The sequence below is a fragment of the Callospermophilus lateralis genome, chromosome 8 (assembly GCF_048772815.1).
Source record: "Callospermophilus lateralis isolate mCalLat2 chromosome 8, mCalLat2.hap1, whole genome shotgun sequence".
Lineage (NCBI taxonomy): Eukaryota > Metazoa > Chordata > Mammalia > Rodentia > Sciuridae > Callospermophilus > Callospermophilus lateralis.
This window is the reverse complement of record NC_135312.1, coordinates 68,639,426-68,660,396: the sequence shown is the minus strand read 5'-3', so window position 1 is coordinate 68,660,396 and position 20,971 is coordinate 68,639,426. Positions and strand designations below refer to the sequence as shown.

General features: G+C 35.7%; 1 protein-coding gene across 1 annotated transcript in view; it reads left to right on the top strand.

Moving 5' to 3' along the window:
• The window catches only part of LOC143405699 (broad substrate specificity ATP-binding cassette transporter ABCG2-like), a 46,278-nt gene that overhangs the window by 9,500 nt on the left and 15,807 nt on the right, over window positions 1-20,971 (top strand). The window contains exons 5-8 of the mRNA XM_077110149.1: window positions 6,492-6,628; window positions 10,872-11,023; window positions 15,048-15,137; window positions 15,463-15,710. Of these exons, the coding sequence (XP_076966264.1) occupies window positions 6,492-6,628; window positions 10,872-11,023; window positions 15,048-15,137; window positions 15,463-15,710 (627 nt within the window). The remainder of the gene's footprint in view (window positions 1-6,491; window positions 6,629-10,871; window positions 11,024-15,047; window positions 15,138-15,462; window positions 15,711-20,971) is intronic.

Below are 20,971 nucleotides of genomic sequence, written 5' to 3'. Positions count from 1 at the left end.
CAAATTCTTAGTTCTTAGCTGTTCAGAAACTTTTAAATCTGATGCCATCCCACTTACCGATGTTGAGTTTATTTTCTGTGCTCTAGGAGTCTTAATAAGAAAGAGGTTTTCTGTGCCAATATGTTGGAGTGTTGGGCCAACATTTTCTTCTAGCAAGCGCAGGGGTTCTAATCTAACACCTAGGTCTTTGATCCACTTTGAATTGAGATCTGTGCAGGGCAAGAGGTAGGATCTAAATTTAATTCTACTCCTTATGGATTTCCAGTCTTGTTGGTGCCATTTGTTGAAGAGATTGTCTTTTTTCCAATATATGTTTATGGCATCTTTTTCTAGTATGGGATAACTGTATTTCTGTGGCTTTGTCTGTGTCTCTCCTATTCCATTGGTCTTCATATCTGTTTTTGTTGGAGGCCATGTATGAATTATGATAAATTTTGTGTTTGTTTGAGCCAGCATAAGGCATGGAAGCTGCTTTTTTGGGAACTCCTGGATGAAATTCCTTGGTTCGAGAAAGCCCAGATCATGCTGGTGCCCTGCCTTAGCTCACAGCCATAGGATCACACACAGCCCTCAGGAGGTGGTCGTAACCAACTAAGCACCAAACAACCTGTTTCCCCCCCACACACTTATCCTGTTTTTCCTGATGAAATTATTTACTATGCCCTTTGGTCTTTACCACTATACATAAAGTAAGCACAGGTTTTCTCTTTATTAGGGTAAGACCCCATCAGGTGTGTTCCACCCATCACAGCCACACTTTGAAAATATATATAATTCTTACCTCTTGTTTTTATTTCTTTAATATTACTTTCCTAGCTTTTATTTCCAGCTGGTCAACACCTCTCATAGTTACTCACTCCCTCCCCATGCAGGTTGTGAGTGAGATGTTTTGGTGCATGTAAGATGCTGTTTTTGTTACTATATCTCTGAAGTATTATTTAAGGTCCAATATTGTGATACCTCCTGCTTTGCTCTTCTCTCTCAGGATTTCTTGGGCTATTCTGGGTCTCTTATTTTTCCAAATGAATTTTATAACTGCCTTTTATAATTCTTTGAAGAGTGTCAGTGAAATTTTGATGAGAATTGCAGTGAATCTGAACAGTGATTTTGGTAGAATGGCCATTTTGACAATATTAGTTTTGCTTATCCAAGAACATGGAAGGTCTTTCCATTTTCTTTTCTCTTTTTTTTTGACATATCATAGTTTTGAATTAAATGGAGTATAATTTCTCATTTTTCTGAGATCTTCTTCAATTTCTTTCTTTAGTGTTCTGTAATTTTCATTGTAGAGATTCTTTTACCTCTTTTTTCAGATTGATTTTTGAAGCTATTGTGAATGGGTTGTTTTCCTAATTGCTTTTTTAGCCAATTTATCATTGGATTATAGGAATATGGTTGATTCATGGATGCTGATTTGTATCTTGCTATTTTGCTGAATTCATATATGAGCTCTTGAAGTCTTCTGCTAGAGTTATATGGGTCTTCTAAATATAGGATTATGACATCATTACACAGAGATAATTTGAGCTCTTCTTTCATATTTGCATGTCAATTTCTTTCTCTTGCCTGATTGCTCTGGTTTGAATTTCAAGGTCTATGTTGAATAGGAGTGAGGAAAGAGGGCATGCTTTGTTCCTGTTTATAGAGGAAATGCTTTCAGATTTTCTTCATTTAATACAATGTTGGCCTTAGGTTGCTCACATATAACTACAGATAGAAAAAAATTATCTCAACATTGTAAAAGCTATATGTCAATATCTTTAAGATTTTATAGTTCATTGGAATAGAAATTTTCAAAATAGTTTCTGATGATTCTATGGATTCAGTAGCATAAAGGTTGATATTTCCTTTTTCATCTCAAATCTTATTTGCGTTTTTCCTCTTTTAATTTAGTTAGTTTGGCTAAACATTTATCCTTTCCAAAACCAACTCTGTTTCATTGATCTTTTGAAAATTTTTGAATTCGATATTTTTTGGTTTCTGCTCTCACTTTAATTATGTCCTATCGTCTAATGATTTAGGCATTGGTTTGTTGGTTCTTGTTTTCCTAGGGGCTTGAGATGTAATTTTAGATTATTTATTTGTTACCTTTCTATCCTGTTAATGTATTACCTCAATGCTATGAACATTCTTTTTAGAGCTGACTTCATACCGTCACAGAGAATTTGATATATTTTATCACTATTCTCATTTACTTCTCAAATTTTTAATTTTTCCCCTGAGTTATTCTTCTATCCATTCATCTTCAAAAGTGTATTATTTTATCTGCTGGTGTTAGAGTGGTTTCTGCTTTTTACCTTATTGTTGATTTCCAATTCATTCTGTTGTGTTCTAGTAGAATTCAAAATATTATCTCTATTTTATTGTATTTGCAAAGATTTGGTTTGTGACTGAAAAGGTGGTCTGTTTCAGAAAATTTCCCATGTGCTCTAGTGACGAAAGTGAATTCAGTCATTGATGGATAAAATATTCTGTTGATGTCTTGTAGGTTCATGTATCAATGGTATTTTTTAGTTCTCTACAGAACTAGAATCTTTACTTAGCTTATGTTTGGTTGATCTATCCAGTGTTGAACAAGGAAATTTAAAGTCACTCAGTGTCATTGTATTGTGGTCAATTTGATTCTTAATATTGCTAAGGGTTTGTTTCATGTATGTAGAGGCTCTGTTGTTTGAGGCATTAATCTTTTCAATCATTATCTTGTTGATATATGATTCCCTTTAGTAGTATGAAGTAACTTTGTCTTTTCTGATTAATTTTGTTTTAACATCCACTTTATCTGATATTGGAATAGTTATGGCTGATTGTTCATGGTTATACTTTAATGATATATCTTTTCCCATTCTTTTACCTTATGTCTATGGATATATTTGCCTCTGAGGTGAGTCTCTTGCAGACAACTATTGTTGGGTCTTATTCTTTAATCTAGTCTGCCAATCTGTCAATTGATTGAAGATTTTAGACAATTTACATTCAATGTTGTTATTGAGAGATGGTTTATAATTCCAAACATTTGATCTATTTCTAATGTTTAAAGCAGACTTGTTTTCTTTTAATTGACTTTTATTTCAGGGACTTCATTCCTATGTTTCTTTTCATTTTCACTCTTCATTTCTTCTTTATGGAAAATTTCATTGAATATGTCTTATAATGCAGGCTTACTAGTTATGAATTCTTTTGTTTCTGATTTTCATGAAATATTTTTATTTCATCTTTAATTCTGAAGCTTAATTATGCTGAGTATAGAAATTCTTGGTTGACACCATTTTCTTTCAGAACCTTGTTTATAGTACTCCAAAATCTCCTGGATTTTAGATTCTGACTTGAGAAATCAGTTGAAATCTGTTTTGATTTAGTTCTAAATGTGACCAGCCCTTTTTTATTGTAGCTTTTACAATTTTATCCTTACTCTATATGCTAGGCATTTTCATTATAATGTTTCTTGGTATGAATCTATTGTGATTTTGTATACATGAATTCCTATATGTTTCTTTGATTTGAATTTCTCTCTCATTCCAAAGGGTTGGAAAATTTTCTAATATCATTTCATTGAAAAAATTGTGCATGCCTTTAGCTTATATTTCAGAGCCTTCATCTATTCCAATAAATACTAAATTTGGTGTTTTAGTGATATCTTATATTTTTTGAATTTTCTATTCATTCTTAACATCTTAACATTGAATTTTCTATTCATTCTTAACATCTTTTCTTTATGCAATCTTTATTCTAGATTATATGTTTTGTTTTCAAGACCTAAAGATTTATCTTCAAAGTGATATAATCCATTCATGTTTCTTTCCATTGAGCTTTTAGTTTGGTTTCTGAGTCTTTCACTTCTAAGATACCTATTTGTTTTCCTTTTAGAATTTCTTTTTTTTTATTGAAGTAATCTTTCACTTTCTGTATTTTTTTCTCTGATTTCACTTTTTTACCTTTTTACGTTATAGAATATTTTATCTTTTAACTTTCCAATTTTTTTCTGACATATTCTTTATGGTATTGTCTATGGAGTCAGTTGTTGAAATATTAGGGACTTTGGGATGATTTTTTTTCTTGATTTTTTTTTCATAGCATTTCTATGCCTGCACATCTCTTGGTATAGTTCTCACTTCTTTTTTAAGAGAATGACTACTTATGAGTTTTTTTTTTCTTAAGGGCCCTGGGATGATTTCCTATTCAGATGCTAATTTTTTTGTCAATGTGTGACCTCTACTGATCCTAATATCAGCACCAGTTTCAAGGATGCCACTGAACCCTATTTACTATAACCACTCCAGAGCCAAGGCTTGTATTATTCAACCTTATGAGAAAGAAAAGCTCATTGCTATTTTTCTCCACAGTTTCCCAAATACATATGTAAAACTTTAAAAGTGTTCTGGAATAGCTCCAATCATAGTTATTAAATTTAGTACAATTACTGTAACCATAAATGAGGGATTGGTGGGGAATTGGGGAATATAGGCCCTAAAGGATTGGAAAAGAGAAAAATTAGGAGAGAGAGAAAAGATAATTTGCAGTAAGGTACAAAGGTAAAATTGATGGATAGTGGGTATGTGAGGTAGTAGCAGATAATGCAAGAGAATGAATCAGGGGTAAGAGGAACAAGTATAAACTAGAGATATGAAAACAAAGATAAGAAGATTTATTCTTATAATACTTTAAACCATTAGATGAAATACATTCAAATGGATTGAAGGTACAATGTTGGCTATTGGGGTTAAAACACTCATTCATGCTAAAGAGTTATGTAAATGATCATAGTTGATGTTAGAATTATTCATAGTAAACCATGCCAAGGTGAAGAAAAATCTTGTTAAATTTTGGTTAGGATATCAATGCGGCTTGGACAGGTAGCAGATAAACATCATTTTTTTTTTTCCTGTGGATCTCTCCTGAGTTACGATGGCACAGGAGCTTCTTTTTAGCCCCTTTGGTTGTTGTTGTTGTTGAGTGATTGGGGCTGCTTTTTAAACTGATTTTATCTTTCTAGGAAGACACTTTCTTTTACTCTTACTTAGTTCCAAGTAGGCACTTTAGTGTGTTGCTTTCTTGGATTTCCAGGGGAAATGTACAAAGGTAATTGTGGCTTCTTAGAATCATATAATCTCATTGATTGAAGTAATTTATTTTTTAGCCCTTTATGATATTTTAACATAACAAAAATGTAGACAAATAGTCTGATTACTCAAATGATATGATGGATAACCTAACAATGAATTACTGCCTCTATAGAGTAGTACTATTCCCTTCAATGGTCATTTGTATCCCTTTTCTCCCACAATAACCTAAGGAAATGAGCACATATCTTACCTTACTGACACCATTATCGAACAAATGGAACAAGGTCTCTATATTATGAGCTGTTACATGTTTATATTTATTAATATGTCCCTGATTGTTCCCAAAAGCCCTTTTCTCTGCTTATAATAATTACACAAAATAATATATTTCATTGTGCCATACTTATACATTTATATAATACTTTGATCAGGTACCGAAATGTCTTTTAAAGATCAGTTCTTAATAGAAACCATTCAAGGGTTGGGTGTTTTTTACTTCCTACCTCCCCTAAATCTTCTTTATCCCCTCCCCACACATTTACTGGATGCAAATATTATGCCACTCACCTTGTGAAATATCCCCTGTTCTGGATTTTTCTGAAAAGATGAGTGAGCAATTCTGAGGTAAGTTATATATAGAAAAAATCATTTTGGGGAAAAATATGAAATTTAAAAGATGCTAATATGGTATGTTGGAAATTATATGCTCCTGGCTCCAAGGTCACTATCTTCTTTTCAGTCCAGTTGGGATATTTTGTAGATGTGGTGTGTCTGTATGAGACGTTCAGAATACACTAAAAGATCATTGTAAGTAGTTTCTTTTTCTTTTCCTTTTTTTTTTTTTTTTGTTGTTTTATTGTTTGTTGTTGTTGTTGTTGTTTTGGGGTTGTTGTTTCTTTTTTTTTTTTTTTTGGTACCACGGATGCTTAAACACTGAGCCATATCTTCAGCCCTTTTTTATATTTTATTTAGAGATTGGTTCTTGCTAAGTAGCTTAGGGCCTCATTAAGTTGCTAAGGCTGGCTTTGTACTTGAGAACATCATTCTGAGCCTCCCTAGCCACTGGGATTACAGGCATACTACACTGTGCCAGGCTCTCCTTTATTAAATATATTTCCCTACATCATAGTTTTCTTTTTGGTTTGGTTTGGTTTTTTAGTGTTTTAACTTACTCTCTTAAAATATTTGACTGTCAAGGCATGCTCAGGACTATTAAAAGAATGAGATTCAAATCAGGTGACTACTCTGCACTGAGGCTTAGCTTACACATAGAGTTAGAGAAAAATTTTTTTCCCCCAGATGTCATTTATTTCCTGTCCAGAATAATGAGGAAAATGAAGTAAAGTGTCTCTAACAGGAATGGTACTGGTTAATTCACCAAATAGCAGTGACCATGGAAATTCTTGAACATGATAATAATTCGTGTTTTAGGTGGAATCTAAAGGAGAAAGAAAAAAGACTAGTATAGGAATGGAGCTGATCCTTGATCCTCTCATCTTGTTCCTGGATAGGCCCACAACTGGCTTAGATGGGAGAACAGCTAATGATGTCTTTACACTTCTAAAAAGGTAAAAACTATGGCAACATTTTATTTCATTCATTTACTCTTTGATCACTTCTATTTTACTGGTATTTCTGGTGCAGGAGATTTAGAAGTTTTTTTTAAAAAAATGTTTCTTCTTCGTAGCAGGATACAGTCAACAAACAAGAAGTGGTTCAAGAAAGATGAAGCAAGAATATAGGAAAGGAAGTCTAAGGTGAAGGCAGGGAGCTTTTTAATTAGAAGGACCAGAAAAGGCCACAATCATGTGACACATATGCTAGGAGAGAATGAGTGAGATGTGCTATAAATCAGAAGAGAGTTCGTGTTAGAAAAGGCAGCCAAGTGGCTCTGAAGCACAGCATGTCTGATGTGTGGGGAAGACCAGCAAGGCCAGAGGGACAGACCCAGAGACTATGAGGAGTGACGTTTGGTGAACCATCACAATACCACAGACTGGAGGCTTAACCACAAAAATTAATTTTCTCATGACTCTGAAGGCAGAAAGTTGAAAATTGTATGCTGTGGGTTGTTTCTTCATTGGCCTCTCATTGGCTGCAGATGGTCACCTTCTCCCTTTGTATGTCTGTGTTTTAATTAACTCCTAACTGGACATAGTCAGATGAGAACCCTCAATACCTCATTTAAATTTAAAGACCTCTTTGAAAGCACTATGTTCACTGTGGCCACATTCTGAGGCCCTGGGGGATAGGGCTTCAACATCTGAGTTTGGGGAGGACCCAGTTTAGCCCTTCACAGGTGGATTAGGATGTTAAGTGAAGTTGGGCTGGTGGCAGAGGTCATGTAAGAAGTATGGCTTTTCCTGTCACGAGAGGAAATGGGGAGGTTTTTGAGAGTTTTGGAGCACAGAAATGGCTGTGGGGAATTCTGCAGTTAGGCAAGGATGAGGGAAGATCCAGTGAAGGAGCTGATGAAGGATGATGAAGCGTCGACAAGGATGGTCCTGGTGAGCAGAGGGTGGATTCTAGATCTGTTTTCAAGGGAACCAACAGGATCAGCTCAGGATTTCCACCTGTCATGGGAGGATTGAGACAATGACTGCTGACATTTGAGGTTTCAAGAAGTGGAAGAATGAAATTAGACAAATGCATTTCTTTTTATAAAGAAAGAAGAATGCAAATGGATGTTTATAGGAAATTTTTCAATAGTTGAGATTTAGACATCATCTTTAAAAATATAGTCACATATTTCAAACTGAAAGGAAATATCCAAGAATAATACAATTGAAATTCTACTTTTCTCACCTGGATTTCCCTCTGTTACATTTCACTGTATCTGTAGCCCCTCCTTTCCTCTCTGCTACTTCCCATGTAGTTTCTTCTGCCATCATGCCCTTTGACCCCAAATACTTCCTACCAAAAACTCTAATCCAGGAGAACACACCATCATCTTAAATTCCCAGTCAATAAGCCTTTCTTTGCCAGGATCCAATCATGGCTATTCAAATCCTTTGCTAGGATACAATCAGAGCTAGCGTGTCTGTTTCCTGTCTGTCAGAATCTCTCCAGAAATACACTTTTCCTGTCTTCTTACAATCTGGAGCAATTCGTGGTGTGACCCCCTGCAGGGCCCATCCCAGTGAGTGTTGCATGATGCTCAAGGATGAAAGGATGCTGAGTACTCAGTGCAACACACTTGAGAATGCAACCTGCACAGGTAATGTCAGCCTTTATCATCTAATTGTGGTACACATATATTTATACATAGATATTTACTAAAAAATATATGCATGAACGGAGATCTATAACTATTGCTGTTTTGTTATTGTATATACATTGAAAAGCCCATGAATTCATAATAATATTTCTGACTCCAAACTAACACCTCTGTCTTACTTTTAGTCTTTGCTATTTTCATGTTTGTGACTTCAGACAGGGAGAGTTTGGGCTCCCATTATCTCAAAATATTTACTTACTTGCTTACTGATGTAATTTATTTGTTTATTGGAACCACTCTCCAAGTAGTTCTAGTCTCTCCCTTTATCTGCCACCTCTAGAAACTCCTCTGCCTCATTGTTTTAAGGTGTCAATCACACTATCTTCAAGGCTTCCCCTCTCTGTCACAACCTTGCTTCCTCTGATGCTCATAACCCTATGAGCAAGTCTCTATGCTAGAAGAGAGGAAACAGCAAGAAAGGAAGATATTTATGAGTTAGACATCACAGGTTTAAAGTACTATTTGCATATATAAGTGATGATGCCCAGTCATGGGTCTGGAGTTCAGGCCCCATTACAGAACCCATGTATGATATTTAGATTCATAGACATTTTCTTTGTGGTTTGCTCTGATTAGCACACAGGCATCTTTCCTCATGCAGAGAGCTCTGATCAGTCCTTCCCAAACACTGCTGTGCAAGTTCATCACCTGGGGTCTGGTTGAAATGCAGATCCTGTTTCTGTAGGTCTCAGGAAGGGTTCAAAATTCTTCACAGGAGATTTGAAGAATTACTGACATTAATGCTGTTAGTCCTCAGAGCACACTTTGAGTGTCAGAGCTCTCAGGAACCACGTGTCCATCTTCCAGTCCTTTCCCAGCTCCTATTGCCTATTGACTGAATTTCCATCTTTTTCTGAAGTGCTCACCATAGGCCTGTTTTGCCATCTCTCTTAGTTATCTTCTTCACCCAAAACAACACCAACACAAGCAAACACATAAACACTGCCTGTCGTGTTACATGGAACTGCTTCTTACAGTTTTGAGAGTAGACTTGTTCACTTTGTTCACCTTGTTCTTTCACTGCATCTCTTTTCTTAGCTCACCATCACTGGGAATTTGGATATTCTACATATATCACCTTCAGACGGGGTTATCACTCTCCTTTTTTTTTTTTTTTTTTTTTAACAAGGAGTCATTAACTACTTCAAATCCACATCAGATTGAAGTTATAGATCTTACTTCCTATTTCTCCATGAGGCAGAACCCCCTTGGATACAATAGATTTATGAGGTGCTTATCAAATTATTAAATTGAAGTGATTCTTTTCTCAAAATACTTTAAAAATTGGGAAAGTGATGTTGGCCTTTGTTTCTTCTAAACTTAAGTAATAACTCCTATAAAGGGCAGTTTAAAACTGTTTCTACCATAAAATCTGACCAGAGCTCAGATCCCAACAGGGCCCCTCAGTAATTGTGAGGGCTTAGCCAGTTACTTACCATTTAGGCCTTATCTGTAAAAAGAAGGAAATACTAATATCATAACAGCCTTACTATAAAAATAAAGATGGCGATATGGCTCAAGCGGTAGCGCGCTCGCCTGGCATGCATGCGGCCCGGGTTCGATCCTCAGCACCACCTATAAACAAACACGTTGTGTCCGCTGGAAACTAAAAAATAAGGATTAAAGTTTGGGCTGGGGATGTGGCTCAAGCAGTAGCGCTCTTGGCTGGTGTGCGTGCAGCCCGGGTTCGATCCTCAGCACCACATACAAACAAAGATGTTGTATCCACCGAGAACTAAAAAATAAATATTAAAAAAATAATAATAAAAAATAAAGATTCATCTCTAAAACATTTAAGTGCTAAATGGCATTCTAAATGCTAAATAATATTAATATATTACCAAGGTAGGATAAAAACCAATTACTAAAGATTCAGCATAATTAAATAATCAATGAAAATTCGTTATATGACCATCTTTTTAATACTTAATCATTAACTAGTTATTTTTTTCATGTATTCACTAAAAATTTTATTAAAAGTGTTAAATTACCAAGACATTGGCCAACATAAGACAGGATAATGACTTGTAAGAATTAAAATTTGAACAATCTACACATAATGAAGATGGAATATAATAATATACAATTTTTTCTCTTTATTTGTAGACTTTTCCATACTGTACTATTTGTAGTCTCACAGGTCATTAACTAGTTCTTGAAAGTGGGTGTACTCAAGAGATTATCTGAGATACTTGGTAACAATATGGATTCCCTATTCCAACCATCAGAGATTGTGTACCAACTTCCCTGAATTCACTGTCTGGGTAGACTCTAGGAAAATGCATTTTCTCTCAATCTCTATAGACAATTCTAGACTGCTGATGCACCAAACTTTAAGAATATTTAGTCTTTCAATAAAAGCATTGAATTTTATTTTCCTCAATTGCCAAGTATGTAATGAGTTGAGATGACAAGTTTGTAAGAGAAAATCAAGTTGAACTGAGAGAAAAAGCTCTACTGAGAGGAGTAAGTATTCTATCAAGAAGTGCAAGGTCCGGATGTTTAATGATTCATTATTTCCCTTTTTCACTTAGGATTTCTCAGCAGGGGAGAACAATTATCTTCACCATCCATCAGCCTTGTTATTCCATCTTCAAGCTCTTTGACAGTCTTACCATATTGGCCTCAGGGGAACTAATGTATCAAGGTCCTGCCCAGAAGGCTTTGGAGTACTTCCAATCAGCAGGTGCGATTAACCTTTTCATGCACTAGATTCGTCATTCACAGACTTCTGGAAGAGCAGAGGAGTCCACAGGAGTGCTACAGGAATGCTCCTTGACCTTGCATAGAATTAACTGGAGTTACTCCACTCTAAAACATCTTTGGTCAGTTCAGTGCCCTAATTTTTCTTCATTATGCAGCACTTGCTTATTGTTCACATCTCCCTTCTTGTCCTCTCCTATTCAACTATGCATGGTGTGTGTGCTTCTGTGTGTGTGTATGTGTGTATTTCTCATGGGCCTTTATCTGTTCTCCTTCCCAGTTATGATAACCTTTCCCTTAAAGGTCAATAATTAGCATGTTGGACTCACAGCTAGTTATTCTGTCAGTTAAAGGTTTTGAAAAGCCCCAAATCATTGCTTTTCTTCAGTTTGTTCTACTTAGTTGTATTTGAAAGCAGAATGCATTTCAACTCATTGTACTTGAATGGAGCAAAACTTTTCATTTCTTGGGCTTTACATGATGCAGATTCACACTGTTCATTCAATCATACATGTACCTAGGGTAATAATAGCTGACTTATTCCACCATACTTCCTACCCTCCCATACACCCCCTCCCCTTATTCCCCCTGCCCAATCCAAAGTTCTTCCATTCTTCCTTAGCCCCCACCCCTTTATGTATCTGCACCTAGATAGCAGAAAAAAATATTTGGAGTTTGTTTTTTTGGGAATGACTTATTTCACTTAACATGATATTCTCCAACTCCATCCATTTACTGGCAAATACAATAATTTCATTCTTGAAGGCTGAATAATACTCCTTTGTGTATATGTATCACATTTTATATATCCATTAATCTGCTGAAGGGCAACTATATTGGTTCCATAGCTTAGCTATTGTGAACTGAGCTGCTACAAACATTGATGTGGCTGTGTCACTGTAGTGGACTGATTTTAAGTCCTTTGAGTGTAAACCAAAGAGTGTGCTAGCTGGGTCAAATGTGGTTCCATTCCAAGTTTTCTAAGGAAACTCCATACTGCTTTCCAGCATGTTGCATCGATTTGAAGTCCAAACAGCAATATATGAGGGTACCTTTGCCCCCATATCCTTGCCAACACTTATTGCTTGTATTCTTGATAATTGCCATTCTGACTGGAATCAGATAAAATCTTAGAGTTATTTTGATTTGCATTTCTCTAATTGCTAGAGATGTTGAACATTTTTTCATATATTTGTTGACTATATTTCTTCTGTGAAGTATCTGTTCTGTTCCTTAGTCCGTGTATTGATTGGGTTATTTGCCAAAATATTGCCTTTTTGACCATGTAACACATTGTGGTTTTCCAGTACTTCCCCTGACACATGGTCTTCCTCTGCCTTTGTGAGGGTTCATGGAGATACTACTGCATTTTCTAGTAACATTAGATTGAAGATATATGTCTTGAGTGGTGTAAGTGACTATTACTCAATAGAATGGATGGTCATGAATCAGACTTAATGGGCCAAAATTTCTGAGATGCCTTGTTCTTTTTATTTCAGATTGAATACTATGATTTCTTTAACATCTTATCTATCTGCTTAATTTTAGAGCTTTTTGCATATGATTATAGATGTTTCTCCATGACCACAAATATAGTTGTAAATAATCATTTTTTCTTAATTTATTTTTATTAAATCTCTGTCACACACACACAAAAAAATCACACAATCTGGGAAGTCCAGGGACAATGAACTGAAAGATATCATTATCCAAAGTACATGTATGAAGTCATGAATTGGTATCAACATACTTTATATACAACCAGAGATATGAAAACTTGTGCTGTATATGTGTAAAAAGAATTGTAATGCATTCCATTCAATAAAAAAGAGTCACAGCTCAAATTCCATTAAAATACACAAAACATTCTTCATAGAAGTAGAAAAAACAATCACAAAATTTATTTGGAACCAGAATAGCCAAAGCAATTCTTAGCAAGAGAAGTGAAGAGGAAGCATCACAATACTAGACTTTAAGTTACACTTCAGACACATAGTAACAAAAATAGCATGATATTGGCACCAAACAGACATGTAGACCAATGGTATAGCCTAGAAGACACAGAGACAAACCCACATAAATACAGTTATCTCATACCAGACAAAGGCACCAAAAATATACACTGGAGAAAAGATAGCCTCCTATACAAATGGTGCTGGAAAAACTGGAAACCCATAGGTTGCAAAAAGAATTTAAACCCCTATCTCTCACCCTGCACAAAACTCAACTCAAAGTGGATCAAGGTCTTAGGCACTAAAACAGAGACTCTGTACAAAATAAAAGAAAAAGCAGGCCCAAATCTCCACCATGTCAGCATAGGAAATGACTTCATTAACAAGACTTCTAAAGCACAGTAAGTAAATTCAAGAGCCAATAAATGGAATGAAATTAAACTAAAAAGCTACTTCACACAAAGGAAACAATCAATAATGTGAAGATAGATCCTAAAGAATGGGAGAAAATCTTTACCAGATGCAATTCAGATACAGCATTAAGCTCCAGGATATATGAAGAACTCAAAAATCTTAAACACCCAAAGCACAAATAACCTAATCAATAAATGGGCATAGGAACTGAACAGACACTTTACAGAAGAAGAAATACTATCAATCAACAAATATATAAAAAAAATGTTCAACATCTCTAGCAATTAGAAAAATGCAAATCAAAGCTACTCTAAGGTTTTATCTCACATCAATCAAAATGGCAATTTCAAGAACACCAGCAACAATAAATGTTGGTGAGGATGTACTATAAAAGGCACACTCATATATTGTTTGTAGGGCTGAAAATTGGTGATTTATGCTGGAAAGCAGTATGGATATTTCTTAGAAAACTTGAAATGAAACCACCATTTGACCCAGTTATCCTACTCCTTGTTTTATACCCAAAGGACTTAAAATCAGCATGTTACAGTGACACAGCCACATCAATGTCTGTAGCAGCTCTATTCACAATAGCTAAACTATGGAACCAACCTAGATGCCCTTCAACAGCTTGATGGATAAAGAAAATGTGGTATATATACACAGTGGGGTATTACTTAGCCTTAGAGAAGAATGAAATTATGACATTTGCCAGTAAATAGATGGAATTGGAGAATATCGTGCTAAACAAAATAAGCCAAACTCAAAGAACTGAAGGCCGAATATTGTCTCTGATATGAAGATACTAATTCACAATAAGGGAGTGGGCACTTGGGAAGAAGAGAGGTACTTTGGATTAAGGATTAGAATGAATTGGACATTAGCCCTATTTACATACCTGATTACATGCCTGGTGCAACTCTACATCGTGTACAACCAGAAGAAGGAGAAGATATATTCCATTTATGTATGATGTGCCAATATGCATTGTATTGTCATGTAAAACTAACTAGAAGGAATTAAATTAAGTCAGAGGTCAGAGTAAGTTTAGATGATTGTGCCACAGGAAGTTGAGGTAAGATGTCACATGTACTGTGCTGGTCACATTCTCTTCATAACGCTCCTCTGAAAATTTGTTGTCTATTTGGAATTATGGCAGCTTGAGAGGTGACCATTGGGATCTCTGAATTTAGTAGGTTGCAAAGCAATGTGCTGACCTGCCTACTGACATTCCAGCATTCTCTAGGTGAATTCAAAGAGCAATATCATTTTTGGAGCTACATTTAGATTTTTGAAGAAGTACTGATAAGCACCAGAGCATACTGATAGCTTCCTGGGGTTTGAAGATTTATGGGAGTTAAGGAATAATGTAAAATGTTCTGAAGAGTCCAAAAATGGTTTGGAATAAGTTGGGGTTTTGCCTGGGAGACAGATAGTTGTTGAAATGTTGTGTGATTGAATAAAAAAGAGAAAAGGATAAGTTAGTGAGGGCAGAAAAGAGCAAAAAGATGAGGAAAGAGTTGTTCAGTCTGTCTTCCCTACCCTCACATCCAGCATCCTCACATCCTGCATCCTCTGAGGTGAGTCTTCTATACTTTCCAAGACTATCAGCTTGAGTTATTTGGGTGTCTTATTTTGTAGGTTTTCCCTGCAAATTCTACAATAATCCTGCAGAATTGTTCCTGGATATCACTGATGGTGTAATAAAGAGAGATTCAGAAGACTATGAAGGTATGTAAAATTTTCACATTTACATAATTCTGCCTAATTAATTTGGCTGAGGTTTAGCAATGTGGTGACTTATTAAAACATGGCTTGGTGAATTTGCATGTCATTGCAATGAACAAATAGATATTGTTGAAAGTGAGTGCTATGTGTATTTTTATTTAACTTATGAATGAGCATGTGAATTACTTTTTCTATTCAAGCTTTAGAATGTGGGAGTTCTACAAATAAGAGATCACAGAAAAACTTGTGAAATCAGTAGTAATCTGTTAATACTGAGTTAGTAATCTGTATAGTAATCTGTGGCCTGTTATCCGCTTTTATTCCGAAGTTTACAAGACTGAAATGTGTTCAAGGACAGATGATTCAGAGATAAAAGAACTAGCTATTCATTTTTCCAAGTCCACTTTCTACCATGACACAAAAACTCAACTGGAAGAACGCTCAAGGGATGAAAATAAAAGATGCTTGGTCAGGAAGGAGATTCCCTATGTCACTTCCTTCGTCCATCAGCTCATTGGTCTCATCAGGCGTTCATTCCAGAACTTTACGGGTAATCCCCAGTACTGGGCAACTTTGGTAAGTGACATATTCTCCCAATTATGCTGTGAAATACCCATGTGGGAGCAATTTGTTTCTAATATAGACTTATGCAGGATTCTTTTGTCTTCTACCCATACTTTAATTTATTTGTCATTCCCACTCAGAATTTGAAAACAGCCAATCAATCTAGTGCATTGTCTTGAATATGAATTGTCCCCCAAAGGCTCATGGTTGAAGGCTGGTCTCTAAAGGAGCAATGTTGAGAGGTGGGGCTCTTTGGAAGTGGCTGTATCATTTGGCATCATCAAAAGATTAATCCATTGGTGAATTTACAATTTGATGACATTATTGGGAGGTGATATAACTGCACCACTCAGGGCCTAGTGGGAGGAAGTAGGTCACTGTTGCATGCCTTGGAAGGATGTATCTTGTCCCTGACCCCTTCCTTGCTCTCTCTGTTTCCTGGCTGCCATGAGGTGAGCAGATTTCCTCTTCCTTTTCCATATGTCATGATGTTCTTCTTCATCTTATTCCCAAAATTAATTTAGCCAGCAGACTACAAACTGACATCTCTAAAACTGTGAGCCAAAATAAAATTTATCTCTTGTTTTAGTTGGTTGTCATGTTTTTGTGACCAGTTTACCTGACAAGAACAAATTAGAGGAAGAAATGTTTATTTATTTGGGATTCGTGGCTTCAGAAATTTCCTTTCATAGAGAAGTGACTGCATTGTTCTGGGCCCAGGAACAATGCAGTGCATCGTGGAGGATGGGTCCAGCACAAAATGCTGCTCAGCTCATGGTGGGGTCCAGAAGCAGAAAGAGAGGGAGAAGGGACCACAGGAAGAACAGTGCTTTCAGGGCATCCACTGCTTTGCCCCCAGTGACTCATCTCCACCAGCCACATCCCACCTGCCTACAGCTAAAACCCAGTCAGTCCATTCCAGCTGGTATTGACTGATTAGGTTACAGTTCTCACAATTCAATCATTTCACCTCTGAATGTTTTTGCATTATCATAGGAGCTTTTGTGGCTACCTCATATCCAAATCATAACATCATCTTTCTTAGTTCTCTTAATTATTTTGTCACAGTGATAAAAACAATGAAATTCCTACTCATATAAAGCTTTTAAGTGGCTTCCTAAACAATGAAGTTCCTACTCATATAAAGCTTTTAAGTGGGTGATATATACAAACTCTAATGGATAATATTAGTCAAATTTTTATTTCTAAAAAAATGTTCTGACAAACAATTTTCAACCAATTGTGGCATTTTCTAGGAGCTGTCCATTATCATTTATTGATTCATTCCAAAGAAACATTCCAATATCATGTGTTTCATTTGAATACTCCACTACAGTAGTGAACAATGGGTTAAAAATTTAAATTTCTGCTTGTGTGAATCTTATTTCCTTATGAAGGAATCAAATGATAGCCTAATAAAGAAAAAAACAGAGCATGTAAGATGGTAGAATGAACTATGCATAAGGTTTAGGGAGTGAAAAGGTGGAAATGAAGGAGAGAGAGGGCTGGAGGTGGGGAGAAGAGGATTGATTTGCCATTGAAATCAGGTGTTGAAGCAACTTAGTGTCATTTTTTCTTCCTGAAGGTAGTTTGTTCTGTCCACTGTCTGAGAGACAGTGGGCAGAATGCTCTTCCTTATAATTGACCCTCCTCATTAATTGATTCTAATCTTGGCAAAGCAATAGATAACCCAAGAATGTGCACTTATGCACAGAAAGTAACCATACTTGAAGTTATATTCACATTGGGTTTAACTCCCTTAAATAAGATGCAATAATGTTCTATTCTCCTTTTGATCAACTCTGTGGTAATTTTCATCATTCCTCAAGGTTCGCATTTTGTTTTGTTTTGTTTGCAATACTGGGGATTGAACCCAGAACTTCACACACACTAGGTCAATGCTCTGCCATTGGGCTACATCTTTAGCCCATTTTTTTAGTTAGTGTTATCCCCTATGTCACACTAAACACTGGTTCTCTTAGTTCATTTGTCCAATATTTTTAGAGAATTCAATTTAGCTGGTTATTTTGGTTTATTATTTTTATGATCAATCATTGTATTTCTGTGGAGTATTAAGATATGACATATTGCAGGCTTTAGTGAACTGACTTCTCAGCATGAGTAGCACAGTTTTCGTATTTAAGTGTTGCTCTCCACATGTACATGAGAGTCTGCATCCCCATTTCAGGGATGATGTTCATTGCTTAGAACTTCTTTAGTCCTTGTGTTTTAGCATTTCTTTCAAACACTTTTGTTTCCTGTTGTTCAAGAGCAATATTTTATTCTTAGATAATAGACTTGAAGTAATTTGGAACAATGTCAGGTCAATTATATGCATTAACTTTGGTAGCCCACTGTTCAACAGGAAGACACTCTAATAATTTGATTCTTCTGAGTGATTTGTTCATTAGGCTTTTCTTACTTGTCTCTAAAACTGATTTCTAAGTGTCTTATCCAAGAAACATATGGTAGTTCTGGGAAAGACATTATTAGAACATGGGTGTTTTTACACCAGGTGTGCAGGTGTGGGCTCCTAGGCTTCCTTAAGAGTCAAACAGCAGGCCCAGAGCCTCCAGGTAGCACATTCGGCCTACTTGTCTCATCATTGAACTCGGTTCTCCAAAAGCAATTCCAGCAATGTTCAGGGAAGCAGTAGTCTCTACAGTAAGGGAAGAACCTTGTAGATCCCTGAGCTCAGTGGGACAACTCTTGTTCAGGATTTTAAATGTTGAAATGTTAGCTCAGGAGCAGGTAAACCCTTTTAGGTAAAGGCTCAGAAGATAAATATTTTAGGCTTTCAGAGCCACACATGGTGTTTTGCTCACAAGGTCAACTCTGCACTTCATTATAAAAGCAGCCACAGCTAATATGTGAGCAAATGAACATGTCAGCATTCCATTAAAACTTTATTCATGGACACTGAATTTTGAATTTCATATTGAAAGAAATATTATTCTTTATATTTTACCCCACCCCAGCAATTGAAAAAATTGGCAAAATATTCTTAGCTTGTGGGCTTATCCAAATAAGTGGCTGGTTTTGGTCTGTGAGCCATAGTTTACTGATACTTGGTTTAAGTTTTTTAATTAATTAATTATTTTTTTTATTAGTTGTTCAAAACTATTTTATTTTATTTTATTTTAGGTACTGAGAATTTAACCCAGGGGGCTTTAACACTGAGACACATCCATAGAACTTTTTATATTTTATATTAAGACTGGGTCTTGCTAAGTTGGAAACACCTTGCTAAATTGATGAGGCTGGCTTTAAACTGTGATCCTCCTGCCTCAGCCTCCCGGTTTCTAGGATTACAGGCCTGTGCCACTGTTTCTGACTCTGACATAAGGTTCTTAATCTTGTATGATTTTTATTTCTCTAAGTTTTTGTAAATGGAGCTATTAAAAGTTTTAATGACTTCCTGATAATCCTTTATTTATTGACTTATTGTATTTTAGTTATTTATTGCCATGATTCCAACTTGGCATTTAATGAGATGATATGTTGGGAAGATATTGCAATGAATGGATTACTTGAAAATGAGGTTTTTTTGTTCTTTATATCTACTTGACAACATTACCACTAATCTCTCTAAGCTTCATGGTTTCCACTTGCATATTAAACATTTGACTATGCATTAAATTATTAACAAACATCCCTCAGAATACACTATGAGAAATGTTATTTAAGTATATCTGAACCAGGGCAGAATAATGTAGTTGGATAATTTCTTTCTTTTATCTGTTTTGAACAGAGACCAGAAGACAGATGCACAAATCTCATAGATCCATTTACTCTGTTTTGAAATGTTCACTTTGCTCAATGTCTTTTTTTTTCTTCATGCAAGAATAAACAACACATGTGAACTTTGTAGAGACATCAGCATTGATCTTGGAAGCTTGACTAGTTGAAAGAAAGAGCAGAATCTGAGGGTTTTGGAAATATGACAGTGGAATGAATTCCCGAAACTACCCCAAATATTTATCTTATTTAGCAAAAGAATTTTAAGGATATCTTATATGTGAAAGATTCCAATAATCTTCTTTCCTGAGTATTTTCCTTACAATTATTCCTTACAGATCATGGTTCTTTTCTTTGCATCTTGGCTGCCATTTTTCCAACTGTCCATTACAAATTAGTTCATGGCTTGATATTGTTATAATATTGAGATTTTTAAAAAACTTTTACATTTCCAAGATAACTGGAAAGGTGTTTTGCTTTCTTTACTTTCCCACCTTCTGTATTATTATAGTTAACCCATGTATAATTATAAGAATAATTCCTCACATGTATTCTAATATAACCTTTGACCTTATGCCCACTGAAGCATCCTTAAGAGATTTTTATTCTAAGAGCAAATGTAATATTGGTCCATTTTCTCTGGGAGACATTCACACAGACTGAGTAAGTGAAGATGGGTGATAAAGGCAAAAATGGGCAGGTCAGGTGTGCCATATTAACTGTAGGCCTCAATGGTTGGTATTAAAAGACAACAATGTCAGAGGAGATAGTCACTGAAGCACTTGGATGCCCCCAGGTGGCCAATGTGCTTCGGTGACTGTGACAATGCTCTTTTTCCTGTGCAGGTGGGAATTCCAAACAGTTTGAATAGGTGCATATCACTACTTACTTATCATTCAAAATTCCATTGATAAAACTTTTGAGTGGTATTAAAATTTTACTTATGTCTTCATTTTGCAGTGATTGAGAGCAAACCCTAAGTCTGGCAAATGCTAGGCAAGCATTCTGTAGCTTAGCTACATACCCAGCCCCGAAATTTCATTTATTTCTAACAATTGGAGTGAAGTCATCCAATTTTAATTTGAACTCCTTGAAATATAAAATTGTGCACATTCACTGGCATGAAACATGAGAATTCAGTTCAAGTCAAAAGTCTTATATTGTTCCCAAAACATCTTTTTCAAATGAATTTCTCATGCTATTAACCCATGTGACATTTGTGGACAGTGCCTGGTGGACACTGGGAAGAATCTTAGCTTTTCTGGTCATCTGCTCCCTTGTCCTGTCAGTACCCAAAAAACAGAATCCTTACATTTTCAATTTTAACTTAGAAAGTGTCTAATAACAATCACTGTTTGATAATTCCTCAGTGACTATGGTCAATCCATTTAACATGTATATTTCAGTGGAGAGATTTGATTAGGTAATAAAAAAGCCTTACCTGTAATTGAAACTCTTTCCTTTCATTTTTCACTTTTCTTTTTGAATAGATAATTTCTACATTTGTTGTGGGACTGGTTACAGGTGTCATGTTC